This window comes from Macrobrachium nipponense, chromosome 19 (genome assembly GCF_015104395.2).
Source record: "Macrobrachium nipponense isolate FS-2020 chromosome 19, ASM1510439v2, whole genome shotgun sequence".
NCBI lineage: Eukaryota > Metazoa > Arthropoda > Malacostraca > Decapoda > Palaemonidae > Macrobrachium > Macrobrachium nipponense.
In genome coordinates this window covers 28,175,687-28,202,435 of record NC_061088.1, presented here as the reverse complement: position 1 = coordinate 28,202,435, position 26,749 = coordinate 28,175,687, and the positions used below count along the sequence as shown (strand labels likewise).

General features: G+C 39.3%; 1 protein-coding gene across 2 annotated transcripts; it reads right to left on the bottom strand.

Moving 5' to 3' along the window:
- Positions 1-3,074: 3,074 nt before the first annotated feature.
- Positions 3,075-26,444, bottom strand: LOC135215423 (maleylacetoacetate isomerase-like). Of its 2 annotated transcripts, none has more exons than XM_064250047.1 (8): positions 26,291-26,444; positions 24,502-24,553; positions 23,636-23,697; positions 23,298-23,378; positions 22,655-22,732; positions 22,342-22,468; positions 21,870-21,972; positions 3,075-3,751 (listed from the first exon to the last, which is right to left on the bottom strand). In XM_064250047.1, the coding sequence occupies exons 1-8, from the start codon at positions 26,300-26,302 to the stop codon at positions 3,628-3,630; spliced, it is 639 nt and encodes a 212-aa protein (XP_064106117.1). In that variant the 5' UTR covers positions 26,303-26,444; the 3' UTR covers positions 3,075-3,627. The 2 variants fall into 2 exon arrangements, with proteins under 2 accessions (XP_064106117.1, XP_064106127.1); XM_064250057.1 differs by lacking the exon at positions 26,291-26,444 and adding an exon at positions 25,722-25,795.
- Positions 26,445-26,749: the final 305 nt, after the last annotated feature.

The following is a 26,749-nucleotide window of genomic DNA, read 5'->3' as shown; positions in this document are numbered from 1 at the left end:
GAGCGCAACTGAACAGAAAACAGAAAACCCTAAGCAAGCTTAAAATTAGCTTGCAGAAAGGAGAGGACTACAGGAGCATGTATTATTATTATGTATTAATAATATGATTAGGCTCAAAAGATCTGTCTATATTAAATATGAATTTTATTCAATAAATAGTTCTTGATAAATTTAAAAAAGGATATAACAAATAAGCTAAGCTGAAGATTATGACAAATTTCCTAAATGATTTGTTTCTAGGATTGGAATCCAATACTTGCACTAGAAACTTGAATATGTGATAGAGCACAAGTTGAGTGTTTGAATTATTTTGAATCCTTATGCTGAGGTGAAAAGGTTCCACAAGAAGACACATGTAATGTGTTAACATAATCTGTGAAACTTAGAAATTCACTGTTGGTAAAAGTTTGTAAATATACATAAAATGTTCAACTGTACGTGCTGGTCTGCACTCCGTCATACAGGAACTGAGGGCCTGTCAGCTGTTCATCATAAACTCATGGGGACAACAAGCATGAACGATTAAAAGATGAATATAATTAGCACAGTACTTCAACATAAAATTCATGTATTCCTAGAGAAAATCACAATCCATTGATGGAATTGATGTTTTAATTTGTTTTCAAATTTATTATTCCAGTTTTTAAATATAATGTTTTAGAGTGAAGAGCAGCCATAACAAAGTTCAATATCCAGAAAAATTTAAAATCAGTCATGACCAGGGTTAAATTCTGACCCATGATTTCTCATTTTTTCTGCTCATAGCCAATGTGGTTCCCTTATTACAACAGATTTTCGTGGCAAGAAAAACTTCACTATGACATCCTTACATATCCTTCAGAAGAAGCATTTGTACCATTCTTTGCTAAGCTACTTAAGTCACAAAGTTCCAGTTTTTTAGCATAGCTTCAATGTCCCAAAATTATTGACCCGTTAGTTATTTTATTTGGGCTCAAAGCCAAAGGGAGTATATATCCTCTTAAACACGCACACCTTAATTACTGAGGACTATCATGTTTCCCAGTCACACTGGCTTTTAAAGGCAGAAGCCACAATGAAGTAAGCCTATAATCTAACTTTGTAAGTTTTTGGTCTAGCAAGGAAAAAGTCTCTCTCCTTGGTATTGGGACTGCAAAATGCACCTTCCCTTATTTCATGTGGTATGATGTTGATAGTAGTACTAAGGTTCTTAGCAGTGCCCATGTAATTTCACCTGCAGTTATTTGCATTTTACTTTTTCAACCATTCCTACTTAGCTGTAGTTTTTCTAAGAGTTGCTTGGCTCCATATTTCACCTCTCATTTATTAGACAAAGCTTTTTTGCAAGCCCTAACAGTCAAGATAAGCAACTGTGGCCTTGTTAAACTACTTTATAATAAAAATCACACTTGCTGCAGGTACCCTGCCATCAAGCTAAGTATTACATTCTGAGTTTTCTTAATTGCCTACTTTCTTCACTTCCCTTTCTAGTTCCAGAATCTTGCACATCACTATTTTGTTTTGCTATGATAATTTTTCCTAATACTTTTTTCATACTTTACAGATTTTTGTTTAAAAATGGTTACTTTTCAATGCTGACTTTACTCATCAGTCTCACTGCTGCCTCAGGAACTACTGTAATGTTTACCATTAACGCAAAATTAAATGTTTCTGTCACCTACCTTAACCCTTAATGGAAGGATACCCTCATATGACTAGCAATATAACAGGTTTTGGGTGGTGGACAGATTCCCTCATGGTAAGCATCAGTATTCCATGCCATCTATTTGGTGGAATCGGGTAGGAAAGAGGTTCCACTAATTCTATAGCCTATAAATTCACTAGTGGCAACTTTCAGACTGGCTAATATCAACGAAGTAGGCGACTCATGAGCTAGTTGTGATCTTGACTTCAAGAGAGTATGTACTGCCTCTCTCTCTCACATGATGTCTTTTTATATATTTGCTCACAAATATACCCAAGGGTTGCTGTTGGTTTTAGTTCTTATCTTTTATGATAGTATGTAATTTTGCAAAGAAAAGTGCAAAGAAATATTTGCAAAAATAAGTATAATCCAAAAAAAATTCTGCATCTTGGATCCAGTAAACTTACTAAACATTCTACAACAAAAATACTCAAAAATGCTTAATGATTTTATTTCTTATCGGTTTCGATGTTGTGCGAGCTGTAATTATAATTTTACAAAAAATTATTGGAAAAAAAATGTACAACTTGGTAAAATTTATGATTGTCTTGTAAAAGAGGCATTACAAGGGATTGCAAATAGTCTTTGTCAACTTCTCGTGGAAGGTGCAGAAAATTTTTAAGAATTTTTTTCTCACACCATGTGCATTTAAATATCTACTTTCCACTGATGTTTTTTTTTTTTCTTTTTGTTAAATTAGCCAAACTCAAAGTTTCCCCAGCCTTGATTGGAGCATGTGTTCTTTTTAGCCCAGCTCTTAAGGGTTAATCATCTATTATTTCCAATTATGTATTATAAGTCTCATATTTTAATCAATAATGCTTTGCTTGTTATTCTATGGGTTCAATGACTTATCCAGCTATGTGAACAGTTTCTTGGCCTCCAAAACAACATATAGTACACTTAGCAAAGAATAGGAGTCAAAGATCTGAAATACTGAACCACCAGTGAGATGCCATGTCTCTTCTGAGGAGCCCATGTCATTTAAGTTTAATAACATGACCTTAGAAGGCACTTTCTAGTCCAAACGCTTGAACCTTCCAGGAATGACTAATACACTGTATCTCTAAATAAGTGTCTTGGAGCTGTAACTCCTGTACTTGCTGCTTAAAAACATGACTAGTAATAACACTGGTATTTTGTCTTTATTAGTCAGGACCTTTTCCATAGGGAAAACTGATAAAGTGACTGTACTTCGCTTTATTTGTTGTACACTGTACTCGGAAAAAACATAAGTTTTAATCTTCAACCAACAACCTACTTCAGTTTGTAAATTCATACCCATATTTTCTCTAAAAATAATTAATAATTGGCAAAACAACTTGCTACAGTGTGATTGCTCTCAAATAATATTCTCTATTGTAATTATGCCATGGATAGTAAAACTTCCTTTTACCAAAATACTGTATTTCATTAAAAAATATGATAGAAACATCAATAGTTTCCACAACTTTTTCAGATAAACTTTTATGAAGTCACAACAAAGTATACATGGAAATCTATTCCACAAATGTTCAATTACTGTAGTCTGTAATTTCCAACCAATTTCCTACAAGACATTGCTTAATAATATTTCTATTATGACAGTTTTGATGCTGAATAGCACTCTGAATTGACAATAACTTTGATATCATACCACCACCTGTTAATTCACCCAAAAATTATCAGTAACTGCCCATACCAAATTGAGCAATGAAGCTTAAAAGCAAAAAACAAAATTATGCAAACAATCTCTTGAAAGACAGAAAAATAATAACCATAGAATCATTTGAGATGTTGCTGAAAATTTCCATAGTATGACCACTGCAATTAAGGAAAGAGCCGATTTCCAAACAGACAGTATTTTAATGAGAATAATTTCCAGTGTTATCTACCCCAAAAAAATATATTGCCAAAAACCAAATTAATTTGGAAAAGTTCATCATAACAAAATTTTATTAAACTTATTTGAGATCCTCTGGGCAATCTGGCTGTTTGGAGGGATGTGCAGCCTGGAAGGCCTCTAGAGATGTCAAAGCATCATGTATGCGAGAGATTGTTGGGAATGCAGACATATCCACTTTGAATCTGTAAAAAAACAAAATGTTGGAATCAAACGTCTACCTACGGATGTGTTTAGATTCCTCAAGCATTAAAGAAGCCTTATGTATACAAAAATAAGGAGACAGTAACAATTACATAGATGGTTCATGTAAAACATTCAGCTCAAAACCTAGCAGGTATATCCAATAATAGCTTATCAAGATTCATCAAGCAACATGCAATCCCATTTCATACAATTCCATTACTGTATATGCAAAAACTCGAAGTTTTAATGACAAAACTAAAAAAAAAAAGAAAGCCCTAATCCCAGTGGTAAAGCATCAACAAAATGAACATCATGAAAAAAAGTAGTTCCCAGCAGTACATCAAACAAGTCAACAGAATTATGCTACATACCTCAAGTGCACAAGAACCCCCACCAACAAAATCAAAATATTTGAGATGCTGTGAGCTTCAAACCCATTAAATTTAACCTGTTTTGATGACACTAGTCACCACCCTACTTACGAACATTCATGTTACGAACAATTGGAGATACAAAGAACAGAACACTAGTAAGAAGAACCTGTTCCTTCAACCCCATCCATGATTATCAAGAGTATTCTTATGATTATTTGAACTGTATTTATTTGAACTGTATTCTTCTGACAATAACATGAAACTCATTCATACTGGTAAAATATTCCTACTTATTTCTATCTTCCTGACTTAACTTGTTCTTTTATGAATTCCAATTTTTCTAGATTTCCTCTTTCAATTTTCCTATATTTCCTCTCCCCATAAGTAATGTTTAGCATTTATTTTTGTCAACAGATGGCAGTGTGCACTGTTTACCTGATGAAGTTCCTAAGTCAGATGCTGCTCCTACTAAATTCTCTCCAAGTTAATATCTTTCAAAGCAACAAAATATCAAATTTAGAATGTTGCATGAATCAAATTTTTTTCTTCTTTTTACCTTTCCAACATCCAAAATAATTATTTTTAATACATACTGCACGATTCAAAAATATACAGTAAAAATAGTATAAGGTCTGACTCCCGAGTTAACTCGGGAATATAATTTACCAACATAAATTATGCACTACATATTGAAAACCAACTTATGAACAATTCAAGACATGAATGGCCGTTGGGAATGTAACTCATTCGTATGTTGGGTAATGACAGTATAAAACCCTTTTCTGATAAATCAATAAAAAATAAAAACAATCAATAAATGAGATGAGTACAAGCAACACAGAAAGAATGGGTGAGTGGCCGAAACATTACGGTGAAAGAGCATATATGTATGTACTAAAATTAACAAAAGTCCATGAGAGCATGCCAAAAAGTGACAAACTGCAAAATGCAGATTAGACCTTACAGTTAACCCAGTATTTGCGGGGGGATGTGTACCACAACACCCCGGACAAATACGTAGCTAAAATCCGCAAATACTTGAAACCCTTCAACAACTGCCAGTATTTAGTGTATATTTACTTCTCTATAAAAGATACCACGAGTAGGCAAATTTTCCACAAATAATGTGTAAATACGTGTATGTTCCATAGAAAAATCCACAAATCAGCAAGTCCGCGATCCAAAAATGCAAATAGGCGGGGGTTGACTGTATATCAAAGTCTATTATCATTAGAAAGAGAGTTAACCCTTTGGTCGGATTGCTCCTTGGGAGTATGTAGTAATAACAGGTTTGCGGTGATGGACGGATTGATCCTGGGGTGGTGGACAGATTGATCCTGTAGATAAACAATATTAAGCACCATCGATTTGGAAAAAATCAGACGAGAAAGAGGTGCCAATACTTCTATAGCCCTTAAATTCACTAATGGCAACTTTTACACTGGCTAAAATCAAGACTCAGCAGCTCAAGACTTCAGTTCTCCTTCTGACTTCAAGGTGGAATGTATTGCATCTCTCCCTCAAATGACGTCTTTATGTAAATTTGCTCATAAATATACCAAGGGGTTGCAGTCAGTTTTTATTCTTGTCTTTTATGACAGTATGTCAGTTGTAAATGTAATTTTGCATAGAAATATTACAAAAAACACATAAAAATAAAAGTTACTGAATCTTCGTTCTCGGTAAATTTGTGTAAATATTTTTCAACAAATACTCAAAGAATTTGTTACTGATTATATTTTTCTTATTTTTGTTTTGATATTGTGTGAACTGTAATGATAATTTTACACAATATAAAATTATTTATTAGAAAAAACATATAAGTTGGTAAAATTTACAATTGTCTAGTGAAAGAGGCCCTACAACAAGGGGTTGTAAATAGTAATTTTCAACTTCTTGTGGAAGGAAGGGAAAATTTTTTTGAATTTTTTTTTTCTTTCACCATGTGCATTTGCATATCTTCCCATTTTTTTTTTTTGTAAATTGGCTGACCTCAAAGTTTACCCGACCTAAGGAGCTATATATATATATATAATTTACCAATCCAGTAAGGGTTAACAATCTCACAGAGTAACAAGAAAAGAAGGTGGCTGACAAATACAAAGGGTTGCATCCACCTAGATGGTTCAGTTAAAAAGAGAAAATCAAAAGCAGAACTTATTTCATTCCTATTGGGCAGAATAACTCAAGATTTCATCGAAAATCCAATAGTCACCATGGTAAATGCCAAAAATTAAAAAGCCTGGTAAGGATTACAGAGTACAAAAAAAAAAAAACCTCCCAAAAACTCAAAAGAGAGAATAAATGAATTTATCAGCTCAGAAACCATTTACAAATCAAGTTTGAGCACTTAAGAACATCTGACTCATGCTTTCCTGCCATCTATATCACAACAATTAATGACTAACATTTCTGCATTTAGCTTAATGTTTAGCCATGTTCCTGCTCTCTGTACTTTTAAGTATTCTGAGAAACCAACTGATTTTCCTCTTGTATATATCTCATGTTTTTTTAGTTTGCATACTTAAAAATTGTCAAAACAACATGATGTACACAATGATACCACAAGGTAATGCCAAACAGTTCTCCACAAGAAACTAATAGTTTACAGATATACAAAGTAGCCACTGGTCATGTTCTTTAAGGTACCAATTTCTAGAGTTTCTTTGCAACATCTCTTCAGTCCCATTGCAATGCTTTCTACCTTTCACATTTCATCAATCACTTAGATCTCTACCTAATATGCTGTTTGACCTAACTGTACCGAACTTCACATCTGAACTCATCCCAACTACAACATTATAAGGTATGGTAGCACTATCCTTTCTGCAACTATATAGGCACCACAAGATCATGGTCAAGCATTACATATAACCAAATGGAATGCATGAAAATTTTTATTACCTGCGTTAACACCTTTGATCAGTCCTTCAATTTCATTTACCTCAAAGTCATATACTGTATACCTAAATAAGCAATTTTCTGTTCTCCATAACCCCTCACTTTACTACTGTTTTTACTTGTAATTTTGCAGTCACCTAAAAAATTAAACACCTTTATTACTTGTCTCTTCATAAAATGAACTGACTAGGCTCAAGATATTTCTGACTATTACAGTCTCAACACCAACATGTGAGAAATGCTCGGTAACATAATTTGAATAATCATGTTATGGACTATGACCAATGACTGCAGCAGTCATAAACATGAAGTTTTTATGATAAAACAAAGTTTAATGTATACTTACCTGGCAGGTATATATATAGCTATATTCTCTGTTCCACCTGGCAGAAATTTTCAAAACTCGCGGCAATCGCTAGTAACCTATTAGTAGTTCAGGCAAACCACCACCCGTTACCGTGGCGCTAGCGCTAGGAAACCGTTCCAATTGGGCCAGATTTTCTCTGAAACCCTGTCCCCTGAGGGGAGGCGGGTGGGAATTAAATTATATATACCTGCCAGGTAAGTATACATTAAACTTTGTTTTATCATAAAAACTTCATTTTAATGTATGACACTTACCTGGCAGGTATATATATAGCTGATTGACACATTTGGAGGTGGGTCAAGGACAGCAACATTCTTAGAGTATAAAATATTATAAAATATAAAACTCCAGGTTCCTTACCTGCTAAGGTAGCTGACTTCATAGGTCCTGCCTCTAAGCCTGCTTAAACCTTAGTACTCTCAACAAGGAAGTGTCCTGTATGTTGAAGAAGCTAAGACTGGAACTGACAACTGACGTGACCAATGTGTTGACAGATCCTTACAGCCCTCTTATGCCACGGCATTCAAGCTAGTAACAGATTATTTACCTGAACTACACACACACCATCACCAGATAATACCAACACGACTGAGAAAAGTACCGCACCCTTTTCTCAGACGACCAAAAAACACAAACACCATCACCTAATAAAAACAACTAGCTTACAAGAAGGTTATGGGGTAGTAACTCCTTTGCCCAATACTGTACCCGAGGACACGTAGGACCTAGCGTCTGACAATTATCGAAGGTTGTCTGAACGTCCCTAAGATAATGAGACGCAAATATTGAATTAGTTCTCCAATATGTTGATTCAATAATCTCCTTGAGGGCTAAATCTTTTTAAAAAAAAACGCTAATGAAGTCGCCACTGCCCTGACTTCATGAGCCTTCACTTTTAAAATACCAAAGCTCTGCTCTTCACACACATAGAGCCTCTTTAATTAACTCTCTATGAAGAAGGCTAGAGCGTTCTTCGTCATGGGTCTAGTGGGGTCTTTAAACTGAACACACGAGCATCAGACCTCCCTCTGATAACTCTTGTTCTTTCCATATAACATCTCAAAACGCTCTCACTGGGGGGGGGGGGGGGGGGTGGCAGAGAACTCTTTCTTGCTCGTTACCGACCAATTCAGCTAGACCCAAAACTTCAAAGGATCTTGGCCAAGGATTAGCTGAATCCTCATTCGTTGGCCAAGAACCTTCTTGGAATGAACACACTGCATTGCCGTGCTCCATCCACCCCCCTTCTTCGATATGGCCTGAAGCTCACTAACTCTTTAGCAGTTGCTAATGCTACTAAAAAGATAGTCTTCTTAGCAAGATCTCTCAGAGAGGATTCCTCTAACGGTTCGAATTTGCTAGAAGTTAAAATACTTCAAGACCACATCCAGGTTCCACGCAGGTGGCCTGCCTTCTGATTGTTTTCTTCGTCCCAACGACCTAATCAGATCTCTCAGATCTAAGTTATTCGAGATGTCTAGATCCCTGTGTCTAAAACACTGAGGTTAGCATACTCTTATAATTTAAACCTTTTATTGTCGAAACTGACAAGTGGTAAATCCTTCCTCAAGTAAAGAAGGAAATCTGCGATTTGGGTCACAGAGGTACTGGATGAAGACACTTTCCTGTTTTTACACACTTCCGGAAATTGTCCCACTTCGACTGATACACCGTGATTGTGGAGGTTCTTCTGGCTCTAGCCACTGCACTGGCCACCTCTCTAGAATATCCCCTCGCTCTGACCAGACGTTCGATAGTCTGAAACGCAGTCAGACCCAGAGCGAGGGTATTCTTGTGAAACCTGTCGAAGTGGGGTTGTTTGAGTAAATCTACTCTTAGAGAAGCGTCCTTGGCGGTATCTACCGTCCAGTTCCAGTACCTCTGTGAACCAACTTTGGGCCTGGCCAAAACGGGGCTATTAAGGTCATCCTCGTTCCTTTGCTCTCCCTGAACTTCTTCATCACTTTCCCCAGCACCTTGAACGGAGGAAAAGCGTACAGATCTAAGTTTGACCAATCCATCAGGAATGCATCTACCGCCACTGCTTCCTGGTCTGGAATCGGAGAGCAATATGTTGGTAATCTCTTTGTTCTGGCTGTCGCAAACAGATCCACTACCGGACGGCCCCACTAACGTTCCCACAGGGCCTGCTGGCAAACCTCCATGCTGCAAACGTCCACTCCGTCGAGAGAAGTTGCTCTCTCCTGCTCAACAGGTCCGCACCCACGTTCTTCTCTCCTTGTATAAACCTGGTGAGTATCACGACCTTTTCCTCTTCTGCCCAAAGCAGAATTTCTTTTGCCAGATTGTAAAGGGGAAAAGAATGAGTTCCCCCTTGCTTCCGAATATATGCCAGAGCCGTGGTGTTGTCCGAGTTGACCTGCACTGTCTTGTTTCGAATCAACTCTCTGAAGTGCTTCAAAGCCAAGAAAATTGCCAACAGTTCCTTCCTGTTTATGTGCCACTTTGTTTCGTCCTTGTTCCAAAGTCCCGACACCTCTTGAGGGCCTAATGTCGCTCCCCTCAACCCGCGTCCGACGCGTCGGAAAACAAGACGAGGTCTGGGTTCTTCTGCTGAAGCGACATCCCTCTTGCTAACCTGCCTGGCGTTAGCCACCACTTTAATTCCTCCTTTACTTCGGTCGGAATTAGAAACTGGAAGGAATCCGGTTGCGATTTTCTTGGCCATGAATCCTTCAGGAAAAACTGAAGAGGTCTCATGTGCAGTCTTCCTAAAGAAATGAACCTCTCTAGTGAAGAGAGTGTGCCCAGTAGACTCATCCACTCTCTTGCAGAGCATCGGTCTTTCTTTAGAAAATCCTGCACCTTCTGACTGCATTGGGCTTGCCTTTCGGGGGACGGAAAAGCCCGAAAAGTCACTGCCGATATCTGAATCCCCAAATAAACTATCTGTTGTTGGGGCTGCAAACGGGACTTTCCCATATTCACTACCAGACCTAGGTCTTTTGCTAAGTCCAATGTTTGACTTACGTCCTCCAGACATTGAATTCTCGACTGGGATCTTATCAACCAGTCGTCCAGATACAAAGACACTCTGATCCCTCTTAAATGTAGCCATCTCGCCACATTGGACATCATCCTCGTGAATACTTGAGGGGCTGTGCAAAGGCCGAAGCATAGGGCCTTGAACTGAAAGACCCTGTCCTGAATCACAAAAAACCTTAGATACTTCCTGCTTCCTGGATGAATCGGAATATGAAAGTATGCGTCTTGTAAGTCCAGAGTCGCCATCCAGTCCCCTGGACGTACCGCTGCCAGTACTGAATCGTTCGTCTCCATAGTGAACTTGGTCTTTTCTACGAAAAGATTCAGTTGACTTACGTCCAGCACTGGCCTCCAACCTCCCGAGGACTTTGCAACCAGGACAGACGGTTGTAAAATCCCGGAGATTCGTGATCCAGAACAGGTTCTATTGCTCCTTTCTCTAGCATGGAAGCTACTTGCTCCCACAGAGCCGCTTTCTTCTCTAAATCGTTGTAATTTGCCCCGAGGGCTCTCGGAGATGTTGCGAGAGGGGGTCTTTTCACGAAAAGGAATCTTGTATCCTTCCGAGCTACTTTGTTGACAGCCAGGGATCTGCCTTCATTTGTTGCCAGACTTCCCAAAAACCTTGAAGTCTGGCTCCCACTGTCGTCTGGAGGACCGAGTTCTCATTCTTTAGAGGGGTTCTTGGCTCCTCTTTTCGCTGGTACTCTCTTACCCCTAAAGGCGGGTCGAGCGACTGTTCTTCCTCGAAAGGGCTGTTGCGACGGTCTAGTCTCCTTTGGCGTCTTCTTCACCAACTTGGTTGGTAAGAACTTCTTAACCGAAGAAGAAAGAAGATCTTGAGTGGCTTTCTGCGAAAGGGATAGAGCTATATCCCTAATCACCTCTGAAGGAAACAGCTGTTTCGAAAGGGGAGAGAACAGTAACTCCGATTTCTGAGAGTTAGAAACTCCTTTTGAGGCGAACGAACACAAGAGCGATCTCTTCTTAAGCACTCCTGCTGTGAATAACGAAGCCAGCTCGTTCGTTCCGTCTCTAAGAGCCTTATCCATTGCAGGACATAATGCTCTTAGCTGTTTCTAAGTCCTGCGAATCCTCTTCTCCTATGGAATTCGCTAGCGCTCCCAAAGACCAATCCAAGAAATTAAAGACTTCGAAAGTCCTAAAAATCCCTTTAAATAGATGGTCAAATTCGAGGACGTCCACCAGACCTTGGCCGACTGTAACGCCTGTCTGCGTGAGCTGTCCACTATACTGGAGAAGTCCCCCTGGGAGGAGGCAGGTACCCCCAGGCCTAGACTTTCTCCAGTAGCGTACCATACTCCTGATTTAGAAGCTAACTTAGCTGGAGGAAAAACAAAAGAGTATTTCCCCGCTTCTTTCTTGTCCTTCATCCAGTCATTCACCCGTTGAAGGGCCTTCTTTGCCGAAATTGACATCGTCATTTCAGGAAGGAGGACTTCTTGGAGTCCTAGTCTTGGAAAATGATATTGTTATGATACAATAAAGTTTTATGCATACTTACCTGGCAGGTATATATATAGCTGTATTTCTGAAGTCCGACAGAATTTAAAAAAAACTCCGACACACGCAGTGGTCGGCCAGGTGGTTAGTACCCATTCCCGCCGCTGGGAGGCGGGTATCAGGAACCATTCCCATTTTCTATTCATAATTTTTATTTCCACTGTCCCCTGAGGGGAGGTGGGTGGGTACTTGAATATATATATATCTGCCAGTTAAGTATGAACAACTTTATTGTATCATAACAATATCATTTTGCTCATGAACTTACCTGTCAGATATATATATAGTTGAACCCCACCGTTGGAGGTGGGAAGGGACAGAATAGAAGGATTTTGTGGGACACAAATGCATGCAGATGATTTACATCTTGGTTCCACCTGTTAGCATAGCCGACTTCGTGATTACTGTCACCCAAGTCTGCTTCTGCTTTACTAGAGTTGCCAGCGAGGTAGAGACCTATGAAGCTGGTGCACTCCAGATGATCTGTCAACGGCGGGCGTGACCACAATGTGACTAGACCATATTGACCATAACCATGAGGGCTAAGAAGTAAATAAATATATATATATTAATTATATATATCACCACCTGACCAACCTAGCCAAAGTTATGTGTGTTAACTAAGGCTTCAGAGTTAAGAAGTCGCCGTTGTCAGCGACTCCACAACTAAATTAAGAGCTCTTCCTAACCATTTTCTACAGGATAGGATGAGTAGTACTTCTTGCCCCCAAGATTGTGTCTGCAGACACGTATGGGCCCTAGCGAGCAGCAGATCTCATATGCCATCTTCACATCTCGCAGGGAGTGTGAAGTGAACCCAGAGTTGCTTCGCTAAAACATGGTACTCAGGATGTTGCTGAGTGCCATGCTCTGTTTGAAATGCTTCCGAGGCCGCGCCCTCACCTCGTGAGCATTCAGATAAAAAGCTTTCAAATCTTTGTGCAACACAATGAAGGAGCATTTTTGAAGAACTCCTTAACCCTAAAACCAGGGTTGTACTTCGATATGGGCAAGTCTGGTCTTTTTCGGAAACACTGCAGATTGCCCGACTGACTTCGACTTTCTTGATTTTAAGTAGATAAAACTTGAGAGACCTGACAGGGCACAGGACTCTCTCTGGCTCCTGCCCACTAACTTGTGCCATCCTTGCTTCCAAGATCCTGGCCCAAGGACCAAAAAGGGTTTCCATTCTTAGGCCATAACGAAAGGCTTAGAGAGCACACCTCTTGTGTTCTCTAAAGCCAAAACTTGTGACGATGGCTTAAAATCTCACTAACCCTCTTTGTCGTATCTAGGGTGGTTAGAAGAAGGCCTTCCTGATCACATACAAGAAGTTAACAGGCAGGAGAGGTCGAATGCTTTGGACATCACGAACTTCAGACTACGTCTAAGTTCCATATTGAAAGCTTCGATCCGGAATGCACAGTCTGTACTAAAGTCAGGTGAACGACCAGTTGACCAGTCAGACGAATCAAGGACAGCAAGGCTGTACCCTGAAGACCAAAAGGCACTATTCTTAGCTGAAGGATGAGTGTCTGGACTGCCTGGGCGATTCAATCTAAGCAAACCTTGGGGGTGTATCAACAGCAACCCAACGTCGTCCGCAATCGACTTCGTCAATAAGAAACTCAGGGCTACTATATGTCGCCATTGGATTCTCGCACGAGTGTCCTGACTCCGAGAAAACAGGCGAGGCAAAAAGTAGATGGTGAGCTAGAATCGAGATTCCACAGACCTCAATGATCGTGAAGGTCTTTGTTGTTTGACAGATGCAAATCTGTCAAACAACATTCTCGTTGTCTGTTCGCACTGGCAGAATTTTCAAAACTCTCGGCAACCGCTAGACCACTGGTAGTTCAGGTGATCTCCCCCACGTTCCCGTGGCGCTGGTACTTGGAACTATTCCCGTTTTCCTCAGATTTTCTCTGAAACCTGTCTCCTGAGGGGAGGAGGGTGGGAAAATTTAATTATATATACCTGCCAGGTAAGTATGCATAAAACTTTATTGTATCATAACAATATCATTTTTATGCATGACACTTACCTGGCAGGTATATATATAGCTGATTGACACATTTGGAGGTGGGTCACAGACAGCAACATCGTCATAATCAAAAATTAACTAATTTTTAAAATTTTTATTTATTATTAAGTTCCTTACCTGCTAAGGTAGCTGACTTCGTAGGTCCTGCCTCTTAGCCTGCTAAACCTTAGTAGCTCTCAACTAGGATGTGACCTGTTTGTTGAGAAAGCTAATAACAAGGGTCTGACAACTGGACGGGACCAATTTGTTGACAGGAAACCCTAGCCCTCTCTTACCAGGGGCATTCATGCTAGGATAAGTTAGACCACCTGAACCACACACAAAGCTAACGTAACCATTACACTTCACATACTGAAGAGGAAATAACCCTCTCAGACAACCATAAAAAGAACACCACTTAATTAAAATACCTAGCATGTTAGTAATCTATCGTTGCTGCCGTCGATCGAGACGATTCGTACGGACTTTTGCAATCCTGTAACGAACCTCTAGATGATCGTTACATTCTACGCCTGTTGTTATAATAGGCTCTTTCTCGTAAACTCGAGCAGGGACCGAGAGAAGATACTTCTTAAGATATGAGAGAGCTGTGGAATATCAGAGTTGATGTGGACCACTGGTTCCAAAAACTCGTTTCGAGGACTGGAGGGACTACCGAATTGCATTTACTTCTTTCAGATTAAGATCCAGGACATCTGAAACACTATCCAGATGTCCGGCACCTTCTTTCTATCATGACGCATGAGAGATGTTCAGAAAATAATTCCTAGATCTTGAATAATATTTCAGTTTCCCGGTAGGAAAAAACTGTGGTCTGAATTGCAGTCTATTCGGGGAAACAAACTTCTTCAGGAAGGAAATGGTCCCCAGCAAGCTCATCCATTCCTCCCCGAGTATGCTTACTTCCCTATAAGGCTGCGCTTTGCCTAAGCAGGAGAGCATATAAAAGTGCAATGTTGCGGTAGACTCGTAGTTTCTTAATAACGTGCGGTAACGAGCACCGAAAGGATTAAGAGATAATCCTGTGAACATAGTAAGGCAAAACTAAATGCAACGTTTATTCATTCACGTAAGAAATCCCCTCAATCTTAGGCTAAAGTCCGTGATTGTAGGACAGAGATACAGTTAGTCAGTCAATCCGCAGGAGAGACGTAACCGCCAGCACAGATATACGGTTAGTCAGTCATCCCGCAGGAGAGAGAGACGTAACCTACAGCGCATGACAGCGCACGATCTGTTACTGGTGGCTCGGTTGGAACTTGGACAGTCAGACACAGCAGCAGCCAGCAGCTTACGAACGTCGTCTCTTAACTTTATGTCTGGGTTGCCAGCTACCCTATTCTACGAAGAAATAGGTCCGTTATTTTTTTGAACAAAAAGAGACTCTCAAGCTGGTATATTTAAGCGAAACAGAAAACGCTAAATATATAGATGCGTTTGTGTCGTCAGAACACTACCATACAACGGTAAAAGATAAATCGGAAACTCCTGGAAGGCTGCAGGGAGTGACGATTAAATGTCCTTAAAATAGTAGACAATAGACCTCTCGGTTGCCATCCGAAGAGGTAACTACAGCAAGCGTGTATGACTTGAACCAACCAGTAGTAAAATAACGCAAGGCAAAAAATTTTATTATATCACAATAAAGTTTGTTCATACTTACCTGCAGACATATATATAGCTGAATTCGGAAATACAGCTACATAACATATCTGACAGGCAAGTTTCATGAACAAAACTTAGAGAATCGAAGCAGACATCTCAAGCTTCTTAAGATACTGGACATAAGCGTTCATTGACGTAGTCTACAAGTCTATTTCTTGTACGAGTCTGCGAATGAGGAAGGAGAGCTCTTCCGAACCTTGTCCTTATTCGCTTACGCAATATCAAGTTAATGAGATGTTTGTCAATGAGAACTAACCCATTAACGGTACAGAGAGATATTTTGTCAATGAGGGGAGACCCCCACTTACTTGACAAAACGATAGTATATTGTCAATGGGGGAAAGTCACTGAATTGACAAAACGTAATCCAGGAAGTCGAGCCTTTATTTTTCGATCCCGTCTCAAACAAGGAAGGGACAAGAATCCTGTTAAAAGACTTGGGCTTACGGTAGGTAGAACGACGATGCTCAATCGGCATGGAAGTCTCGACTAGAAACTAACAAAATCTATCATCTGAAAAACCCTTTCAGATGGTCTAAAAAGCTTTAAATTTATTGGCAGTATGGCAAAGGAAGTCTTGTCTTGCGCTTTCCTGAAGAGCGTCCTTTTGATGAGTGCCTTTGCAAGAATCCTACTGAACGTTGCCGAAAATCCTGACGTTCAGGCCGTCGAGCCTTTGCATAACCCGTAACTGTCTTATCTCAAAGTCTTGACTGAGGTAGAGAAAACGAGATCTTCCCTTGAGCTTTCCTTAACTCCATCCACCTTTGCGAAAAGCAATATAATATTGACAGAGACCTCTTGAATTCACGAAACCCAGAGGTCTTGCTGGGTTTCGAAGACGAAGTTCTGTTCACTTTCTTGAGGCTCAAATCTTAAACAAGAGCTTGAAGAGTTCAACAGAAACGTTCTGGTGCGCGCTCGGCGTCCACTGGCGAGGACGCTCGGCGTCCTGGTGCGCGCTCGGCGTCCACTGACGAGGACGCTCGGCGTCCACTGGCGAGGACACTCGGCTTCCTGGTGCGCCTCGGCGCCACTGCGCGACGCTCGGCGCCACTGGTGGTGCGTCCATCCGAGCGTCCTGTTCAAGCCGATCGTCCAAATAACGTGGCAGAAAAGCGTCACGCTCCTGACAGGCGTCAAAACAAGCGAGAGAAACTGCCTTCTTTTTCCTATTTCTTGGTGGAAAGAAGTACACGTGATCAGGCAACTTTCGCCTTCTTACTTCTCACTGAAACACATAACGAGGGAGAAGGGACGTGAAGCGTCCTCTTCTAAAAGCTTCTTAGAGGGCGCGAGTCCTTCCGAGAGCTCCAACCCTTGTGCGGGGAGGACGCCTCGGAGGACGAGAAGCAATCCTTCAGGATTCGTGCAGTGCACGCACTTTGGCAGTCTGGGTATTTTCATCAGAAACTGCCGAAGGCACGCCAGATCGGTGGGGTTCCCTGTAACCCTCCTTCGGCTTTCGACATGCCCTCTCCCTTGGTTCTGGGAGTTCGACAGAGGTCTAGACCTAGAGGCGTTATAAGGCCGATCTGACGCACCCTCCACTACACAAGGGGCACTGTCACTGCACTTAGCCACTTCACTATGCTCTCTAAAGCAAACACTTTCGATTCTAAGTTACGAATCGAAATAGTATAAGAGAAAGGGCAATAACCTCTACAGACACTGTTTTAGGGCCCGAAGGCAACATTACAGGGTTAGGCGTAACAAAAACAGAAGTAGAACTCTTCACAACAATGAAGGAGAGCGATCACCTCTCGCAAACATAGTCATAACCCGTAGGCCATACTACAGCGTTAGGCAAAATAAAGTCTACCGGAAGGTTAGCAGTATCACTACCCTGACTTTTCGTAATTGATTAATAGCGTACATACTAAACAACTTTTTCCTTACGGAATTAGACACGTTTACTGATTAATTGCGTACATACGAATCATACTTTTTCCTTACGGAAATAAGACATGTTTACTGATTAATTGCGCCCCCCTCAAGTGCGGAACTACCGAAGCTTTCGGTAGCCACACCCTATCTTTGCAGACAACACCCTCTGAAACTAGCCTAACTAGATTCAGATATCTTATGCAAAAATGAATCAAATTCAAATTCAATTTAAGATAGCGTTATGCCTAGCCACAAATCCAAGTAAATAAATTAAAAGACAATTAGGATACTTAGCGGCAAATGAAGTTTCCAAAATCCTAAGCCGGAGGTACTGAAAACAGGTGTTTTCAGTACCGGCGACAGAAAATTTATGAATAGAAAATGGGAATGGTTCCTGATACCCGCCTCCCAGCGGCGGGAATGGGTACTAACCACCTGGCCGACCACTGCGTGTGTCGGAAGTTTTTTTAAATTCTGTCGGACTTCAGAAAATACAGCTATATATATACCTGCCAGGTAAGTGTCATGCATAAAAACTGTGATAAGGGGGATAACGGAGCTGTCGGTTTAAATTCCCCCTCAAAAACAGCAATAAGACGTGAAGTCAGAACCTTATAATCTGAAGAAGGTTCTGTATTCTTTTCTTCAATTACTTCCAACTCTTCTTCTGCTGAAGAAATATCTTGCAAGTCGTCGTCGTATTTACGCTTCGTTGACGGACTAGCGTCCTGCCGCCTGCGTCCTGCGGCTAGCGAAGCATCGGCGTCCTGCCGCCTCTCGATGTCTTGCCGCCTGCGTCCTGCGGCTACCGATGCGTCTGCGTCCTGCCGCCTCTCGATGTCCTGCCGCCTCTCGATGTCCTGCCGCCTGCGTCCTGCGTCCATCGTAGACACGCCTGCTTCCTGCCGCCTGCGTCCTGCGTCCACCATTGGTCCCGCGTCCTGACGTTTGCGTCCTGCTTCTTCCGACACTATTTTGCCTCCTAGCGCCAGTGCGCCCTGCGTCCTCGGCGAACGCGTCCTTGTCTTCCCTTTTCGAAGACTTAATGGGAAGGAAATCGTCCTTACGCCTCGAAGATGCTTGTTCAGGAGCATCCCAAGACTTCACCAACACTGCCAACTTGGACTGCATTTCCCGTAAGAAATGCTTCGTACCATCCTCCTGAATGGTAGACGACGAAGGATGAGGATTACGAGCTGGACTGCGACCTAAAGGAGAGCGATCTTGTACTCTACCCGACGGAGAAATACGAGGGGAGGATCCATAAGAAGATGGAGGCGATTCTCCCAAGGCAATACCCATGCCGAGACGGACGTATATCGCCAGTGCGATTTGCGTCCTCTCTAGTACGAAAAATCCTTTTCCTCTTGATCGGTACTGCTCCCCCGTCTTCCGAGGATGACAACTCAGGACTACTCCAAGCCTCACTATCTTGCACCTGTCTCTCGAGAGCAGTTGATGTCCTGAACGTCCTCTTGAGTGGGCGAGACACCACTGCATACCGACGTTCTCGCTCGGAAGTCGAACCTTCCGAGGACGCACACTTCCCAGTTACGCCTTTTCTGCGGCGAACTGCAACAGCCTGGGAATTTGCAACAGGACTGTTCGAAGGGACGCCTGACCGTGTCAAAACCTCTCTCGCCTCCCTTCGACTGTCGACATGCCTTCTCCCTTGGGTCTGGGAGCTTGACAGAGGTCTAGGTCTAGGAGCACGAGAGAGACGATCAGACACCCCCCTCCACTACACTTTCACTGACATCGAAAGCACTAACTTTGTCTGTAAGTCGCTGTATCTGGTCGCCCATGGACGCAAGGGCAGCGAACCGACTTTCACATATTTGTATCGTTCGTGTCCACCAATACAGCAGCGGGCGCAGGAGATACCTGGGGAGAAGGAACTACCAATTCTACATTAGAAGGAGCTGGAGAGGAAATACAATCACTCCTTTTACTCGAAGAATTTGATTTCTCACTACGAGAAACAGATCTCCTTACACGATCTTTCTCCAGTCTCTCAACGTATTTCATAAGACCTTCCATTCCTTCTCTGATAAATTCTCACATTCAATGCATCTATTCTCCCAAGTACACACATTCTCCCTACATTTCTTACAAACGGTATGAGGGTCGACCGAAGCTTTCGGCAGTCTTACCTTACACCCCTCTTTTACACACACTCTAAACATACTTCCCGAGTCAGACATCTTAAAGAACAATCCAAAGCGAATGCCAAGCTAACGTTTCCGAGTACAATACCAAAATCCAAGATCAGTCAGCAACGAGAATGAAAATTCTAGCAGGGAACCACCAACAATGTTGCCGGTTCGGCTGGCAGAGAAAATCTGGCCCAATTGGGAACGGTTCCTAGCGCTAGCGCCACGGTAACGGGGTGGTGGTTGCCTGAACTACTAATAGGTTACTAGCGATTGCCGCGAGTTTTGAAAATTTCTGCCAGGTGGAACAGAGAATATAGCTATATATATACCTGCCAGGTAAGTGTCATACATTAAAATATTGTTTCATAACCTCTACTTAGATTTACAAATTGTGTTGTATACATATACATTGGCTAGATACTGAGTTGAATGATGAAAATCATCAGTAATTCCTTAATTATTGAACATGAATTACCATACATTATTTATTCCAATCAATTACCATACATCAAATTAATCATCTAAATTTAGAAACGCAATATTTCTTTCTTAAATTCTACTCTGGGATGTCCATAAAAAAATTTTCCATTCAAATTTCACAATATAATCATTATCTAAAAGAAGTATAAACTGGTCTGTTTTTTTTTTTAAACTATATTTCCTTTGTGAACACATCTTGAGTTATCTAAGAACTTCAATCACTGACAGAATACTGCAAGGTATAGTGAGAATAAAGAGTCTGTTGCAATAGGGGAACAGGAAAGCTACCCTAACCCCCATTTGAAAAAACATTAACCAAACTCTTGATCAAGTTGATGAGATAAGAATACTAACCTTTTTAGGTAATTCCTGGCAAAATTTTCAAAGTAATCTGCAATAACTAAAAATGGGAAATTTTTAATCAATTTGTATTTTTCATAGCTAACAAACCTGAGGTCTTTACAATAGGATAAATTTTCTCGAGTCAGCTGGAAACTGAATAAACAATCAAAGATTGTATAGCAAGGAATCTGTGAGATCTGGCAATTCTTGAAGAGTAGACGCTTTTGCTCTCCTTCCTAGCCGGTTGCTTTGTTTGCCCATGATTCTTTGTGTTTTCAGTTGTTTCTTTGTATGTTATTGTTTACCACGGCCTCATCAACGCATGTGTCCGGGTGTTCAGGGTTTTCCGTGCTCCAGGTTTTTGGCTTCTACACTTCCAGATCCCCATATGACATGCAGTAGGTGCCGATCTAATTTTTGTACTATTACTAATCCCTGCCCAGAATGTGAGAAATCTAATGCTGTAAAATGTTTCCCACATAACTAAACTCCTGATTAAAGTAACTCCATCATTAGGTAATACATGTTGGTTTTAAATTCAGTTACCCTTTGGTCTCACTGTGTTAGGAACACTGTACATGAAGGTTACTGTTTTGGGGATGGATTCTGGATAAATTGTAATTTCAGGATTCAACAATCCCTATTGTAGTTTGGTGTCAGGGAGTTTAAACAATTTTCCATTTAATGAAAACTTCAAAATACACATCATTGTTAAGCAGCTGACATTTCTCTTTCAATCACTGTAAAATTTAGGATGAGACAGCTCCATATGTTCTTGTCTGCCTATGCCTCAAAAATAAAAATAAAAAAATTAATGAAGGAACATGTACACAAATAGTGTCAACCTCACACAATGTGATACACATCTTAAAAACATGAACTTTTCGAAACATGCAATAACTAAGAAGCCATTCTACAGCTAATATGGACGAGGATAAAATAAATAACCCCACCAAAGCACAAGCCCACAACTAGCATGACGCAATCAATCATAGGAGTTAAAACATACAACAGCAGTAATTATGCCAGGCACAATGATAAACATTCTTTGAGAGTAAGTTAATCCAGTCCATATCATGCATTTCCAGAAAGATTTTAACAGTTACCTACTTCATTAAATCTATAATACAATTAATTATTTGATATGCAACATGAATCTGCAGCGATTTATACATAAATTATCTTTCTGAATAGAGAGGATCTAAATCACCACATAGGAACAGAAGAAAATATAAGTCCCACAGGAGCATTAACAACTTTCACCAAAACTATTTCGGGTCACTTATTTTGGAATAAAACTGTTGAGCTTTTGAAATATGTCTAGACTAAGAAATAAAAGAAAACTTTTACTGATCATGCAAATGAACTAACCTGTTTGCATTGTAGACTTGAGGCACAAGACAGCAATCAGCCAAGGAAACTTGGTCACCCACACAGTATTTACCAGAACTTCTAGCTAATACCTGCTCTAGCGCTGTAAGAAGATATTCAAGAATGACTACTGAAACAGGAATCCTGAGACAAATTTCTTAACCATATATATTAACAATACATATTGCTCACTATTACACTTGCCACAGAGTTCCCACAAACTTAATCTTAATCTATCAGATTACTTTCTTCATAATTAAAAAACTAAAAAAAATTACCATGAAAATCTCATTGAAAATTTGTAACCAATGCTAAAAAAATTCTGATTATTAACATACTTACGTATGATTGTACTTATTGCTAATTACATGAGAACAGTTGAATTTATTCACCCTTCAAATACAAAACCATAATACTTAAAATATGAAAATAACTACTAACAAATTGTTGTACACAGCAAGTCAATAATTACCAACGAAACCCTTGTTAATATGGAACTGTGCCCATTCCATTTTCTTCTCATCTCCAATTTTCTGCAAAACTGACAAGTTCTGCAAAGGCTGAATGCCAGAGCCAATAATTTCACAAATCTCACGTACCTTAATGGAAGCCAAGAAGGAAAATCATTAACAACTGATATATATCAGGGATTTCCCAACATTTCATCATATTTCAAAATAAATTATCATGGCATGACCATATCAAAGTAACAATGTCCTTTATATATACAGTATTTATAATGCATATTGTACTACTACCACAGAACACAAATATTTACAACAAACCTTTGCCCTGAGTATTGGATCCTTGGGTAACAATGGCTGCTGTGGATACACTTCCTCTAAATATTCCATGATGCTAATCTGTCAAGGTATTACAGTAGTTCCAGAACATAATGAAAAAAAATTTCCAAAATATAATTCAAATATCACTGTACATTCTATTGTCAACATGAGAAAAAATAATGAAAATTTTTAAATACTTTAGAGAGTGGATAAATTGTGCAAAAAGAATAGCAGCTTGCTTAATTTTAGCATGACCTATTCTACAGCACAATTACATTTTACAATCTAATACTATATGAGAAACAGTCTAGTCATACAAATGTATGCCTCTGCCAAAGATGAACTTGTCCCTGTTGTTGCAGGAACTGTATCAAAACCTTCTTAAGCTGATGCAATTGGCTGACAGCACACCCAGGTACTTTACCAGCTGCTTGGGCATGAACTTTGACTTTTCAATTACATGGCCACATTTTTTTTTGTATAGAAAAAAAAACCCTGCTACACATTCAAGGTTGTTTACTTGATGTCACTGTATGAAAATTTCATTTCATGGGATGCTTTACATATTTTGATTAAAGAGGTGGGATTCTATAAAGTAAACAAAATACATACTATACTATGATGAAAATTAAACTTTACTCACCGACTGAGTTAAGGTTTGGTTGTTGATGAATAGGGCTGGTACCTGCCCCATTGGATTTGACTTCTTAAATTCATCACTGACCTAAAAAGAAAATAAAAACTGGTTTAACTAACAGTGGTTTAACTAGCAGAAATAAAAAAATTTTAAAAAATCCTTCAGCATCTTCAACTACATAACAACAAATCAGCTACACAATATGAACATACATGCTGTAATTGGAGAACTCCAAACAACTTGTCAGAAAACATGAACATGAAATACAGTAGATTAAATAACCTACAATGAACATGATATTTAAATTGGATACATATATTTCAAAACAATATAAAAAATATTACCTGTTCTTTTTTTAAAAGATTTACTGCCCTGGTCTCATATTCAACCCCCTTATGAGCCAAAACTGGAAAAGATAAAACAAAAATGAAATAAAAACATGATTTTTCACACTAGCCAAAAGACAAATAAATAATCACAAAGCATAAACCAATCACTAAAGCCTCATGTCAAGTAAATTACAAGTTTTTACAGTATACTACTTGCAAATCCTAACTATACTCTCTCAGTGAGAAAGTAACAGGGCACTCCCCTAATCTACCCTAAGTATAGTGTTAGCAGCAATGAAACTGCATATAAAAATGAATTCTTTGATTTGAACTTTTCTTTATTACATATATGGCATTCATAAACAGATACAATTGTTTCACCTAAGCCATCTTTAGTACAGTGGTAAGTGAAGTCAATAACTGGAAACAAAAAAAACCTGTTCTACAAACTGAGTAATTTACTATATTCCTCCAAACTCTGAAAAGTCTACTCCTGACACCTGCTGTTTCACAGTCAATATTTAAGAAACAGTTATGAATGAATATACATTACTGCCAAAGTAAGACTGAATAATATTTACAGCCTTATACTGTAAAATAGAAATGGAAATTAAACATTTTTAACTGCTAAAATATATATATACAATGATTACTAGTAAAATATACTGAATATCATGAAACTTCAACCCAAACATGCTAATATAGTATATATAATTTTTCTACTCCCTCTAAAAATAAAAAGAATATTAAATTTATCGTTATCACCAAAACTTTTGCATAATAAGCCCAATGAATAAGAAGGAAAACAGTATGAAAAATTGCCCCTAAATAAAAAAAATATTCCTGGTAACTTGTCCTGGGGAATAATCTCGTTTACTTACCAATTCTGACCCGCCATGAGCAGGAGCTTCTAAAATATGAATACAACACAGGCTGCAAAGAAAAATTACATAAAACCAATGAAAATCGCAAACATTACAAAACTACATACATGCAGAGAAATAAGTTATTTTCACTACCTGTACAGGCTACACTAACAACTAAGTACCAATCCAGAAACTATATAGCCAAAGTCCAGTAACAATATCTATCAAGACAGTCACAGCAATGGTAATTTAACCATACTATCATAACAAAAAGCATATACAAACACATCTAATAAATAACATATATTTCACCACTAGGTATATCAGTAACTTTCCTAACCAAATAGACTTTGTCTAATAGGATAATAATAAAGTATTCTAAACGGAAGTACAATACTGTAGTAGAATAGAATATGGAATTTAGGCCTAAGGCCAAGCACTGGGACCCATGAGGTAATTCAGTACTGAAATGGAATTTGAGAGTAGAAAGGTCTGAAAGGTATTACAGGAGAAAAACATCTTGGCTGCACTTTGAAATAATTGTTAGGTGAGGGTGGATGGCAAGATGGAAGGGAGAGAATATGAATGGAGGTACATAGAACGGAATGAAAGGGGTTGCAGCTATGGGTCGAAGGGATGCTGCAAAGAACCTTAAGTATAATGCCTACAGTGCATTGTGTGAGGTGCACTGATGGTAATAATCCCCCTACAGAATACAATACTGTAATAACTACTAATAGGTAAGTAACCCGAATACTAGTATATAGGAAACTAATTTCCAAAGAAATAACGGACACGGAGTTATTACCTATTAAGATTTACCATAAAAACTTCCAAGTTGGTTAAAATAATTTCAACATTATGCAAGGCTTTGCCTACACCAGTTTTCCATGTAGTAGGCTACCTAATCTGCATTTAGGATAGCCTGCTGCCCATAAAAGATACCTACTAGTATATTAGGTCTAAATAAACTACCCAAAGGATGAGCTTAGCACATTTAACACTGCAAATGCTATTTAGGCTATTCATCCCCAAGGTAATTACACAATGCTAGGCTATAAGATAACATGTTGCCTAGACACATACTAGCTAGTAATATACAATCAAGATAGTATAGGCCTAAGCTAAGCCTAGAACCTATACCGGAACTTGAGCCTCTTCTGCTAAGACTTACAATGTCCAGCCTAACCCGACATTGAAGGCTATACTACTTAATTAAATGACCCAATGCGTACCCTTAACATTTCCAGAAGACAAGAGGGGGCCGAAGCAGAAGTGACAAATAGTTTATAGACCCCGTACTACTTTATAACATTCATACCTAATTAGCTACTATTGAATTTAATAACCAATTTTGTGGCAAATTCATACACATATCTAGTAATGCAAGAACATCAAATAAAACTTGTTCATAAGATCTACCCACGTTACCCATCAGGTAACAAGTACTACCAGGTACCTCCTAAAATCACATTTAAACCCCCCGGGGTACCTAATAGAAGACCTTGAAATATTTTTACCTTGCGAGTAATCAGTTAACCACTTCTTACCTTTTCTCTACCTTTCTTCTATGCAGGAATTATAAAAAAAAGGCATTCAAACAAAGGAAAATTAAATTCAGTAATGAAAATTCACAAATTACCATAAAAGTTAGACCAGCGAAGGACGAAGTGGTAATTTTGCATAGATGACAGACAGCGTTATGCATAATTCATGAAAGAACTCCAAATTCAAAAGCATTGGAAGAATAATTTGTATACATTGAAATAAGTTCATGTGTCAACTTGAATTCAGTGATACTCACGTTTGATGACATTTTGAACAATCAAGCTAGAAGTAGATTTTGATGACTCTCAACAGGTGGGTGTCCGGCTTAGCAACAAGTCCTTTAGGATGATGGGCGGTGGGCACTGGGCAGCCCGGCAACCAAGGTTACCATGTCAGCCATCGTCAATAAGTATGGAAGAAGTTATCCTGAATGGAATAGAGTGCTGGTACTATAAGTCTAAGACTATCAATCCAAATAGAATGATAAATATTTTTTTCCACGCGTTTCCTTTATTTAAATATCCATTGATTATTTACAAGGATATGGTAAATTTATTTCCGTATTTTGGAACTCTAGCAACCACTCGTGGTTGTTTACATTTAGAAAAAAAAAAATCAGCTTTTATTACGAACAAGTAGCTATGCCGTTTTCAAGAAGTTGAAGTTTCTCATTTATTTTTTTAAAAGGAGGCAATATTCAACTTTAGGTGAGAGT

Coding starts and splice junctions, on each gene's coding strand:
- LOC135215423 (XM_064250047.1), bottom strand. Junction 23,698..24,501: donor CTCATGGCGGGTCAGAATTG/GTAAGTAAACGA, acceptor TATCTTTTCCAG/TTTTGGCTCATAAGGGGGTT. Junction 22,733..23,297: donor ACCAAACCTTAACTCAGTCG/GTGAGTAAAGTT, acceptor ATACCTTGACAG/ATTAGCATCATGGAATATTT.